General features: G+C 35.1%; 1 protein-coding gene across 1 annotated transcript; it reads left to right on the plus strand.

Moving 5' to 3' along the window:
- The first annotated feature begins 519 nt into the window (after positions 1-519).
- Positions 520-10,917, plus strand: LOC106873075 (uncharacterized). Its single transcript, XM_052977683.2, has 3 exons — positions 520-705; positions 3,023-4,805; positions 9,202-10,917. Exons 2-3 carry the CDS (start codon positions 3,336-3,338, stop codon positions 10,273-10,275), a joined length of 2,544 nt encoding a protein of 847 aa, XP_052833643.2. The 5' UTR covers positions 520-705; positions 3,023-3,335; the 3' UTR covers positions 10,276-10,917.
- The last annotated feature ends 1,893 nt before the right edge of the window (positions 10,918-12,810 follow it).

Here is a 12,810-nt window from a genome sequence, read left to right on the forward strand (position 1 = left end):
GCACTGTAAGATTTCATGGCAGTACACACAGATTTCAGGCAGCGGTATTCGGTCTAGTCATATCGAAACAGTACTGGCTACTGAATTATTTAGTCAAATTAGGCAAAATTCGACAAATTTGTTGACTTGTCATATTCCTCAAAATATTCATCGAAATTTCACAAATGTGGCAGGAAAATATTTCTTTTTTGGATGCTCCTCTCAAAGGAAAAGTGAAGTAGAAATTATTGAGTTGTCCGGAAAGTTCGTGCCGATTTCTAGTAGCTTACCTTTCGACTTATTTGCCATGAAACCATCTCAATTCTGGGAAGAGGGTATTTTCAAGTTAAAGGAAAGATGGAAACGCATTGTGCAACAAAATGGTTCATATTTGGTTGGTTAAAAATGTAATGGTCAATTTATTGACCTTTTTCTTTCCTTTAAAAATCGGCACGAACTTTCCGGACAACCCAATACATTTAGATACTTTCAAAAATCCATAGTGATACCCATTAACATTTAATCAGATGTCATAAAGGGAGATAACAAGTGTCATCCACTGAAAGTATTACATATGAAAATGCGCATGCGCAATACACGTACCTTCGTTTCTTGGCATCAGATTAGAAATGTTCGTCGCATGAATTTCTCTTCATCTCCTTTTAATTCATATCTCAACCAACACACACACAGTTTATAGTAACGCTGTCCGTATCAATAATTCACGTAAGTATTAAACAACGAAAATATTCAATCTTTTATCTTAAATATATGAGACGTTCGGTTTTTGAAATGTTGATTCTTTGTGTCTCTTCGGTCTTTTATGGAAGAGAGATATCCATGATTTGGCTGCTATTTCTAGCTATGGAAGAGAGATGTCCATGATTTGGCTGCTATTTCTAGCTATGGAAGAGAGATGTACATGATTTGGCTGCTATGGAAGAGAGATATCCATGATTTGGCTGCTATTTGTAGCTATGGAAGAGAAATGTCGGTAATTTTTCAGGTTAACACCCGCACGATCTTCACTAGGGTGTTAGGGTTAGGGTCACGGACGGAATTCCCAAACCCTAACCCCCTAGTGAAGATCGTGCTGGTGTTAATCTGAAAAATAACCGATTTGGCTGCTATTCCTAGTTATAGAAGCTAAAATAGAGATGTGGAAAATAATAATTATTACATGGTTAGAAAGTTAGCTGAAGGGAGATATATAAAGAGTTAGAAATCCAATGTTTAGTAGAGGGTTGGTGTTCTGTTGGTAAGGTGAAAGAAAGGCAGGAAGAGAGAGAAGAGGGCAGTTGTTTTGAGAGTGAGAGGCAAAGAATGGGAGAGTATTAGACTGCCTGCCACATTAGTGGAAGTGGGAGGTAAAGAGAAAGAGAGAGAAATGATAATGTGAAGAAAAATACTGACATGCTTAAAAAATTAGTTGAAAGAAAAAGAGAGCAGGAAATTTTAAACATATATTATTGGGACTGACAAGAAAATAACATCTTGGTCAAGTTTTTATGTCTTCTATTTATCTATCTATTCACATTGACAACTACATCGATGACTGGATGGAAGAAAGGAGGCTTATATTAGATATCATGTTAACAGTACTAGAGACTGAAAAATAGATTTTTGAATGAAAGTGAAATAACTAAGCAAAGTATATCTGTGGATAGTTATTACTTTTTCCTGCTATTTGTTATTCGAGCTTTGTATTGTCAGAGTATCCGGATACATCAGTGGCAAGCAAACTAGATAGGAATATGAAACAAAAATCTGAAATGCGATGAAAATATTCTTGGTTGGCAAATAACTTAGACTAAACTTTGTTACTGAAAGCTATAATAATGATGATGATGATGATGATGGTGGTGGTAGTGGTGAGTAGATACTTAGTTTTCTTTTCATTGAACTTAATAATTTGTAGATGGAATCTTAAAGGAGCCTATCATATAAATAGATATATGTGTGTGTTTGTGTTCATTCACATCATATTATAGTTGTAGATAAGTGCACTATTATATGGACAGTGTCATTCTTTTTCAATTGTCTGTGTAAACATGTTATGAGAGAATATTACTTTGCTCGGAATCAGGTAAGGATTTGACCCATGCAGGCATTAAAAGTTACACAGTAAAATGGTGATGATGATGATTATGACATTCTGGAAAAGGACTTGCTAAGAAAAACTCCTCCATAAATGAAATATAATTATCGTCAATATTATGATTTGAAAAAGTATTTTTCCATGCTTGCTCGGCTCAGACAGAATTCATAGACGTAGAATTGTTATGGGCAGATGTCCTTCTTGTCACCAGTCCTCAAGCAAGGTAATATTTCACCGTATCCTGACATGTTTCCATGGAAGACTGGGATCAAATGACATGTTGATTCTTGTTTATATCTATCAGGGGATGTCAGACCAAGAACACACACACATGCCACTGATGCTATTGTAAGAGACACTTGTTGAAGGTACTGCACTGTGGTTGAGAATCAAACTTCTTAACCACTGCCAGGCCAATTACATTTTTTTTTATTAATTCATTCGGCTGTCTTTTCTTCATTCATCAATGTTTATTTTTGTTTGAATAGTAATAAAAACTGTAGGCCCTGTTTAAACAACTTCATTGTGATTACAGCTCTCTGTGGCCTTAAATATTGAAAATGTAGTCCTAGATATACAATGCTATTGAAAAAAACAGGATGTTCACGGATTGGATGTCTTTAATCATATGTATACTGGGCCACAACTGATCTGCAGCTAAACAACGTCAAATTATATTTCTTAAAAGAGAAGAATGTTATTATTTGCTATTCTGCAGTTTAATCTAAATAATATTACACAATGTGAAGGTGTAGCTCTGGTTTACAAATATGTAAGCTACACAGAAGATTCAGTGATGTAAATTTTAATACATTAAAAAGTTCAGTTGTTCAGGTAAATGTTTATTTATCAAGTTTATTTATATAAATGTTGTAAATTTTCCACTATTGAATCTGTATTTTGAAAGCAGCCTCTTTATCTTACACTGTTGTTTCTTTATTTCAGATGGCATTGGTATAACAGAAGATATATTCTCAATATTTATCATCTTTTAAAACTGAAAGAAAATTATGTACAAAGTAGATATATAACAGTATTTCAATAAATCTGTTGTCGATTTCTGTGAAGTATTTGTTCTAATTTGATATCATAAGCAAAATTTCTGCACATCTGACTGGAGTGCTGAGCAGACTTCGATACATTTACATAAGTGTTACTAGAGAAGGGAAACAGTGGACAGAAGTGGAAGTATTTCTAAGATTAAACAAGAAGAAAAACAAGGAATGTATATTTATATTGTGATTTGAGAAAAATAACAATGGAAAAGATTGAGAAAATTATAGAAATACATACAGGAGAAAAACTACATCACTGTGATGTCTGTGCTAAATCATTCTCTGATAATGATGACTTAACTAAACACAAACGTATTCATTCAGAAGAAAAACCTTATCATTGTGATATCTGTGGTAAATCAGCCTCTCGAAATAGTGACTTAACTAAACACAAACGTCTTCATTCAGGAGAGAAGCCATATCACTGTGATGTCTGTGGTAAATCATTCACTCAAAGTAGTACCTTGACTTCACACATACGTATTCATACAGGAGAGAAGCCATATCACTGTGATATCTGTGGTAAATCATTCTCTCAAAATGGTGCTCTAATTAAACACAAACGTATTCATACAGGAGAGAAACCATACCATTGTGATATCTGTGGTAAATCATTCATTGAAAGTGGTAAATTAACTGCACACAAGCGTACTCATACAGGAGAGAAGCCATGTCATTGTGATGTCTGTGGTAAATCATTTTCTGACAGTAGCCATTTAACTGCACACGTACGTATTCATACAGGAGAGAAACCCTATAATTGTGATATCTGTGGTAAGTCATTCTCTCGAAATAATGACTTAACTATACACAGACGTATTCATTCAGGAGAAAGACCATATCAGTGTGATATTTGTGGTAAATCATTCTCTCAAAGTTATAGTGTAACTTCACACAAACGTACTCATACAGGAGAGAAGCCATATCATTGTGATATCTGCGGTAAATCATTCTTTGAAGGTAGTATATTAACTGCACACAAGCGTATTCATACTGGTGAGAAGCCATATCACTGTGATATCTGTGGTAAATCTTTCATCCGCAGTAATGACACAACTAGACATAAACGTATTCATACAGGTGTGAAGCCATATCATTGTGATATCTGTGGTAAATCTTTCATTGAAAGTGGTATATTAACTGCACACAAGCGTATTCATACAGGAGAAAAGCCATATCACTGTGATATCTGTGGTAAATCTTTCATCCGCAGTAATGACATAACTAGACACAAGCGTATTCATACAGGAGTGAAACCATATCATTGTGCTATCTGTGGTAAATCATTCATTGCAAGTGGTAAATTAACTGCACACAAGCGTATTCATACAGTGGAGAAGCCATATCATTGTGATATCTGTGGTAAATCTTTCATCTGCAGTCATGACATAACTAGACACAAGCGTATTCATACAGGAGTGAAACCATATCATTGTGATATCTGTGGTAAATCTTTCATCTGCAGTAATGACATAACTAGACACAAGCGTATTCATACAGGAGTGAAACCATATCATTGTGCTATCTGTGGTAAATCATTCATTGCAAGTGGTAAATTAACTGCACACAAGCGTATTCATACAGTGGAGAAACCATATCACTGCGATATCTGTGGTAAATCTTTCATCCGCAGTAATGACTTAACAAGACACAGACGTATTCACACAGGAGAGAAGTGATATCTGTGGTAAATCGTTCACTGAAAGCAGTAACTTAACTGCACACATAGGTATTCATACAGGAGAGAAGTGATATTTGTGGTTAATCCTTCCCTCAAAACATTTCCTTAACTGCACGTAAATGTACTGATGCAGGAGAGAAGTCTTTTCATTATATGTTGTAAATCCTTCCCTGATAAAGGTGACTTAACTAAACACAGCTGTCTTCATTCAGGCGAGAGACCATATCACCTGTGATATATGTGGTAAATCATTCTCTCAAAGTTAAAGCGTAACTTCACATAAACGTACTCATACAGGAGAGAAGCCATATTATTGTGATGTCTGTGGTAAATCATTCACTGAAAGTAGTAATTTAACTAGACACGTATGTCTTCATAGAGAAGAGAAAGGAAAAGATTAATTTCTAATTGTTTCTTCTGTTAACTTCTTTTTCTTAATATTCCTGTTTGTCATGTAATGGAAATTACAATTCTGAAAATAAAGTATTTCCAAAAATTCCAGTTTTCTATTTTGTCTTTCATACCTTTTCACACAAGCCTCACTTCCATGCTCCTTTCATTTCCCATGATATAGGGATCTCTATACTAAAATGTCTCCTCCTTAAACCCTACACATTGTTCGTTGTTTAATACCACTTCCCCAATTTACTATATATTTATTTTTTTATTAGCTTTTAAATGCTTCTCAAATATGTTAATGTTAGCATGTTATGGCTTTTTCAAACACAGGGATGCAGTAAAGTTATCAAATATTTATATAAATAATGACCTCCTGTACAAAATGGAAGAAACCACAATAGAAGAAGATTCCTCATAACAATAGTTTAGTGCCCCAGGGAATAACACTCTTGACACCGGCAAAAATTATTGTTTACAAAAACAGCAGTAACTGTATTCAGCTGAATAGACGTCAGTGATTGGTTGAAATTACAGAAATACGACAACTTTAACATGAAATAACTTGTGATGTACAAATTTTTGTTAAGATGGCTAAGAGAAAAAGTTGCTTTATGTGACACATTCTACCAGTATTCCAAGTTTGAAAGTGTTTCGTTAAGAAAACAAGTGGTGCCCGTCAAATCAGAAAGATCCTAGGCACTGCTGCCTACCCAGGCGGCACGTCCCTAACACATATATATATATATACACACACACACATATATATATATATACACACACACATATATATATATATATATTTCTCTACCTCTGGTATTTGAGGACCCTTTTTTCCACCTTGTTTCACATTTATGTGCTTACTCCGGTATATATACACACACACATATATATATATATATATACGTAGACACTTACATCTGCATACATACATGTGTACATATGTATGTATGAAAAGACTTCATACTGTGACACCGGTTTCTTTTGTCAGCCAGCCCAACTGGCAATGTGCTAATCTGTGGCAAGGCTCAAGAGTCATATAAGGGACTCACATAGCATTATCAATGACTCATATCAATGATTTTTTTTTTCTAGCAATAGCTTTGCGCGAATACGAGAAAGCGGATACTCTGTGTGTGTGTGTGTGTGTGTGTGTGTGCGTGTGTAAATATATATTTATGCATGAATGTTTCTGTACATATATTCGTGTGTACATGTGTACTCTTTATTCGCATGATAAAGAAGTCTTCTCGTATATTTAACCCAGAGATGTTATGATGAGATGCAGACGACGTAAAGACCGACATGAAACATTAAGGGAGGTAACAAACGTTTCCTGCTGAAAACATCGAGTTCAAAAATGCGCACTATGCGCACTTCTATTTCCATTTTGGCATCGAATTATTTACGTCCGTTGCTTGAATTTATGAATACATTTATAATACTTTGTAATACACTCTTCTAATACATTGTTCACCTACCTCACTTGCTTGCAACAACTCTATCCTTTATAAAACATTGCCGTAAGTATTAAACAATGAAAATATTCAGTCTTTCTAATTCTATAGGCTTTCGATATTTGACGTCTCGATTCTTTGTGCTTCTTCTATCTTATATGAATGAATGATGCCGTCTATGATTTGTGCGGGATTGGGTTGCTATTCCTAACTATGGAAGAGAGGTGTCTATGATTTGTGCGAGATTTGGCTGCCACTTCTAGCTATGGAAGAGAGATGTCGGTCAATGTTGACATTATTACTCGGAAACGAAATCGAAAAAAAAAAACAGTGCATCGGGTGTAAAAAAAATGGAAACGAATATGAAAATAAAAGTGCGCGGAAAGCAATGGGGGATGCGGAGAGGATTTCGGAAAATTCACAAGATTCGTGTTTTTTCCCTAATAACTTTTATGAAGGTGGGTTTTTTTTTTTTACATGAAATTTTATATTAATACCTTTCAAACGGCATACGTTACGATTATAATTTGTGGGTAAAATCTTTTCCGAGGGGTGGGGAGAGGACTTCGGAACCCACAAATTTTGTTATGATCGTAATGTATGCCGTTTGAAAGGTATTTCTATAAAATTCCCCCCCCCCCCCCCAAAAAAACATTTTCCTAAAAGTTGTGAGAGAAAAACTCGGGTCTTGTGAATTTTCCGAAGTCCTTCCCCCACCTCTGTTGCTTTCCGTGCATTTTTGTTTTCATATTCGTTTCCTGCTTCCCCCTTTTTTTTCCCACCCGTTGCACTATATTTTTTTCGATTTCGTTTCCGGGTAATAATGTCAACATTAACTGAGATGTCTGATTTGTGCGACAGTTGGCTCCTATTTCTAGCAATGGAGGCTACCTTTTACATTCCCCATCGTTGCCGCGTTAGTTTCTTGTGCGTTTTAGTTTGAGAAATAGGCACTGCTTAAATACATAGTTCTCGATGCATCGACTTAACGATGTTTTTACAGGGCACACTCACTAGGGTTAGGGGTTAGGATTACGTAGATGCATCGGGACCTCTGTATTTAAGTAGTCATCATCATCGTTTAACGTCCGCTTTCCATGCTAGCATGGGTTGGACGACTTGACTGAGGACTGGTGAAACCGGATGGCAACACCAGGCTCCAATCTAAATTTGGCAGAGTTTCTACAGCTGGATGCCCTTCCTAACGCCAACCACTCAGAGAGTGTAGTACCGAGAAATATTCTCACTTCAACCACTGAAATGTTCAGAAACCGATACTCTACTATAATTTATCGAATGTTTGTTTCTTGATATAACTACCGATGTATGCACAACCCATTAATAATTAATTTCCTCATAACTTTCTGAATAAAGGATGTTTCAATTAAATTTTCTGGAAATACTTTTCAGGTAATGTAGATAACGATTATTTGGTAATTTGTTCTGAAAATATAATGCGTGGTGGAGGTTATTCATAATTCATACACTTCAACTTTGTTTCCTCATTATCATCTAATGTGACAGAAGCTACCATCATCACTGGAAGTGCCTCTGGGGAAGAGGTTTTCATTCCAACAATTCCAATCAACAGATTTGTCATTTGAGGTAGAATTTCCAGTGCAACTTTGCTTTGCAATGTTTATTAATAAAGCTCAAGATCTGTCTTTGAAATCTACTGGTTTGCTTTTCTCATGGTCAACTTTGTTAGTTACTCCAGAGTAGGTAGTTTGCAAGACTTATTTGTCTATGCTCCAAACCAGAAAACAATGAATGTTGTTTACTCAGAAACTCTTACGTAGTTTCCTTCAACATATGCGGTAGAATTTATCTCCTTTCATAAAAGTGGTTAATTTTGTATTTTCATTTTATTATTATTATTATTATTATTGTATTATGAATTCAGAATTAATTTCCCAATTAAAAAATAAATTATATCTCAATTGAAGAATAAATTGAATTTAGAATAACAAATTTCTATACAACATATTTTGCTTTTTTCTTCCAATATATTTCATTCATGGACAACGTCAGGTGTCTCTGCTAGTAAGTTAAAAAGTTCAGTTGTGAGGTAAATGTTTATTTCTACAGTTCATCTCTATAGACTTGTTGTAGATTTTCCACTGTTTAATCTGTATTTTTAAAGTAACCTCTATATCTTTCACTGTTGTTTCTTTATTATTTCAGAATATCAGATGACATTTGGGATACCAAGAGATACATGCTCCTTATCTACCATCTTTTGAAGACTGAAGAAAAATGTTATACAGAACAGATATATAACACTGTTTCTATAAATGTATGGCAGAATTACTGTGAAATATTTACTCTGAACTGTGATTATTAGCAAAATGTGTACTACACTGATTGGAGTGTCTACAAGATGAGATTGTGTAAACTAAACTTGAATAAATTTACAAGAGTTCTTAGACAAGGGTAACACTAGACAAAAATACAGCAGTATAAATAATTTTAAAGAATAAAGTATAAGAACAAAAGCAAGAAAAATATATGCATTGTGATTTGAGAAGGTAAATAATGGAAAAGAGTGAGAAACCTGAGGAAATGATTTGTCCTGAAGGTACGATAAAAGAGAAAAGTAAATTGTCATACGACTGTGATATGTGTAAAAAGTCATTCTCTCAAAAAGGTAACCTAAATACTCACAAACGTATTCATACAGGAGAGAAGCCATATCATTGTGATATTTGTGGTAAATCATTCACTGGAAGTATTGACTTAACTAGGCATATACGCATTCATACAGGAGAAAAACCATATTATTGTGATATTTGTGGTAAATCCTTCTCTCAAAGTGTTGTCTTAACTACACACAAACGTATTCATACAGGAGAGAAGCCATATCACTGTGATATCTGTGGTAAATCATTCTCTCGAAGTTATCATGTCACTTCTCACAAACGTATTCATACAGGGGAGAAGCCCTATTGTTGTGATATCTGTGGTAAATCATTCTCTGAAAGTAGTGTCTTGACTAAACACAAACATATTCATACAGGAGAGAAGTCATATCGCTGTGATATCTGTGGTAAATCATTCTCTCTAAGTAACCACTTAGCTGATCACAAAAGTATTCATACAGAGGAAAAGAGATATCTCTGTGACATCTGTGGTAAATCATTCTCTGTATGTAATCACTTAGCTGATCATAAAAGGAGTCACACTGGAGAGAAGAGGTATCTCTGTGACATCTGTGGTAAATCATTCTCTGAATGTAGTGCATTGACTAGACACAGCCGTATTCACACAGGAGAGAAGCCATTTCATTGTGATATCTGTGGTAAATCATTCTGCAGAAGTAGTGACTTTACTAAACACAAACGTATTCATTCAGGAGAGAAGCCATATCACTGTAATATCTGTAATAAATCATTCTCTCAAGGTAATAACTTAGCTAAACACATATATATTCATACAGGAGAGAAGCCATATCACTGTGATATCTGTGCTAAATCGTTCTCCACAAGTAGTGCCTTGACTTCTCACAAACGTGTTCACACAGGGGAAAAGCCATATCACTGTGATATTTGTGGCAAATCATTCTCTCAAAACAGTGACTTAACTAAACACAGACGTATTCATACAAGATAAAAGCCATACCATTGTGATATCTATGGCACATCATTCTCTGGAAGTCTTCAATTAGCTAAATGCAAACATATTCTTAGAGGAGAGAAACCATGTCACTGATGTATATGGTAAATCTTTCACTGAAAGTAGCTTCTTATGTAGGCATGTATATATTCATATACAAGTATAACTATATCAATGTAAAAGTTCATAGCAACAACAAATATTTTAACTTTTACCTATAATGTGAATAGCCTTGTGGGTTTTAATCACATCAATAACTGACACATTGTGGCACTGTATTTTGGGCTGTCATTTACAGCTGGTTGACCCTTCTTGATGCAACACACTTTAGTTATCTCCCACAGCATACCGTGATATAGATTTTGGCTAAAATTCCTCTATAAGATAAAAAATTACCCATCTGTATCTGTAAATGTATTCATGTAAAAAAGGAGATACAACAGTGTGTGGTAACTGCCTCCCAATACTACATTTTATTTCACTACGGCTATATTTTCATAGGTGAGATAACTTATCTCTGGGATATTTTTAATAAAAGCAATTTCTTCTCGCTTTTGAATTCGTTTTGAAAAAATATTGATCTGAAACTAATGTTGTTATATTTGGGAAAAGCTATAATTAATAAAGTCTAATACTGTTTTTTTTTTCATTTATTAATTTTTTTTTTAAAGCGGTTGATGTTTATGTCCCACAAAATATTTATCATCACACTGATCTAATGGTGTGGTGAAATACATTTCTGGAACATCATCATCATAATCATTTAACATCAGTTTTCTATGCTGGCATGGGTTGGCCTGTTTGACCAGAGCTGTAAAGGCCAGGGGTCGCACCAGGCCTCATTGTCTGTTCTGATATGGTTTCTAACGGTTCCATGCCCTTCCTCACACCAGCCACTCAACAGAGTGTACTGGGTGCTTTTATGTGAGACCAACCCCTGTGCTTTTTATGTGGCATTAACACCAATATCAACTCTGCTGTGGTGGGCAAGTCTTGAGTACAACAATGTGCCAACTGCTTCTGAGAAAGTAGTAAAATATAAGACAAGTGAAAACCAGTCAGTGTCCTTTGTAGACCTTATGAATTGATTCCTCTTATATTTAACAGTATTTTTCAGAATTATTGTCAACACTTAACATCCGTTGTCCATGCTGGCATAGGTCGGATGGTTTGACCAGGGCTGGCAAGCTGAGGGGCTGCACTAGACTCCAGTCTGGTTTGGCATGGTTTCTATGGCTGGATGCCCTTCCTAATGCCAACCACTCCGAAAATGTAATGGGTGCTTTACGTACCACTGGCACAGGTACCAGTTGCATGACACCAGTATGTAACACATTTATGGAAATAAAAGATTTCTTCCTATCATATGTGTGTGCATGCACACATACACACTCAATAGATATGTTTGTGTGTATTTACAACATAAATAGGCACAGGCATATCTTCTCAAAGACAAGATTTTGGTTTCAGTATCTCTACATGTTAGCTTGGACATATACATCCATTACACTGTAAAATGGTTAGTATTACGAAGGTCATTCAGCCATAGAAACATACCAAAGAGCTTGGTGCAGTCTTCTGGCTCAGCAGCTCCTTAGAAACTGTCCAATACATGCCAGCATAGAAATCAGGCATCAAATGATGATGATATGTGTATATATATATAAAATTAAATAGGTATCATGACTATTGTTAATAATAATGATAATAATAAAGTGGCTTGTAAATTTATATATTTATAGGTAAAAATACAAACAAAATTCAGTAGGGTATTAAAATATCACTTACTAAACAAAGCTATCTAAAACCACAAATTATTCACTATTAAAATACACACGGTGGATGCAACAAACATAACAGAAATAGGCTTACCTTGTATGAACTACAGAAATAAGGAATGTGTATATTCCGGGATCAATTGATTTTATTTTCTGTATGATAAACATACTCAAGGCTCTTCAGCCAGACTTAACACAAAACGTTTATTTTTGAAATATTCATTACATTACACTGTGTGCATTCTTTCATTTGAATGCCCCTGCGACATTCAAAAATTAACATAACACGAGCCAGTACATATAAAATTAAATAGGTATCATTACCTAGCAAGAAAGCAGGAAAATGGCCCTGCTCAATATGTAGGAAAGGAGTGAGAACTAATTCCATTTGCTGCACCAAGTGGGAGCTATGGATGCATAAGAGAGGCATTGGAATCTCAGGTAGGTTAACAGACAAGGTCACTTTCGTGCGTGGTAGATGCGCTGGAACAATAAGCCTGAAGTGCATGAAGGACTTAGATTCTATCAAATGTCCAGGATGCTTTCTTAAGTTAGTAGATAGTTTCTGCTACTAAGGTGACCAAATTAGTAATGGTGGTAGATGCTATGAAAGTATTGTTTCTAGAATAAGATGGAGGAAGTTCAGAGAGTGACTGACTACCTACCTTTGTTGATAACAAAAGGATTCTGTCTCAGAGTGAAAAATTGTATGATGCTTGTGTGAGAATGGCTATACTACATGGTAGTGAAACAT

Source organism: Octopus bimaculoides, chromosome 28 (assembly GCF_046866305.1).
Source record: "Octopus bimaculoides isolate indiv1 chromosome 28, ASM4686630v1, whole genome shotgun sequence".
NCBI classification, from domain to species: domain Eukaryota; kingdom Metazoa; phylum Mollusca; class Cephalopoda; order Octopoda; family Octopodidae; genus Octopus; species Octopus bimaculoides.

What these genes read in the sequence shown, in the direction of transcription:
- LOC106873075 (XM_052977683.2), top strand. Translation starts at nt 3,336, where the DNA reads ATGGAAAAGATTGAGAAAATTATAGAAATACATACAGGAGAAAAACTA. An exon ending in GACGTATTCACACAGGAGAG is followed by an intron (nt 4,806 to 9,201) that starts AAGTGATATCTG and finishes AGAAGGTAAATA; the next exon opens with ATGGAAAAGAGTGAGAAACC.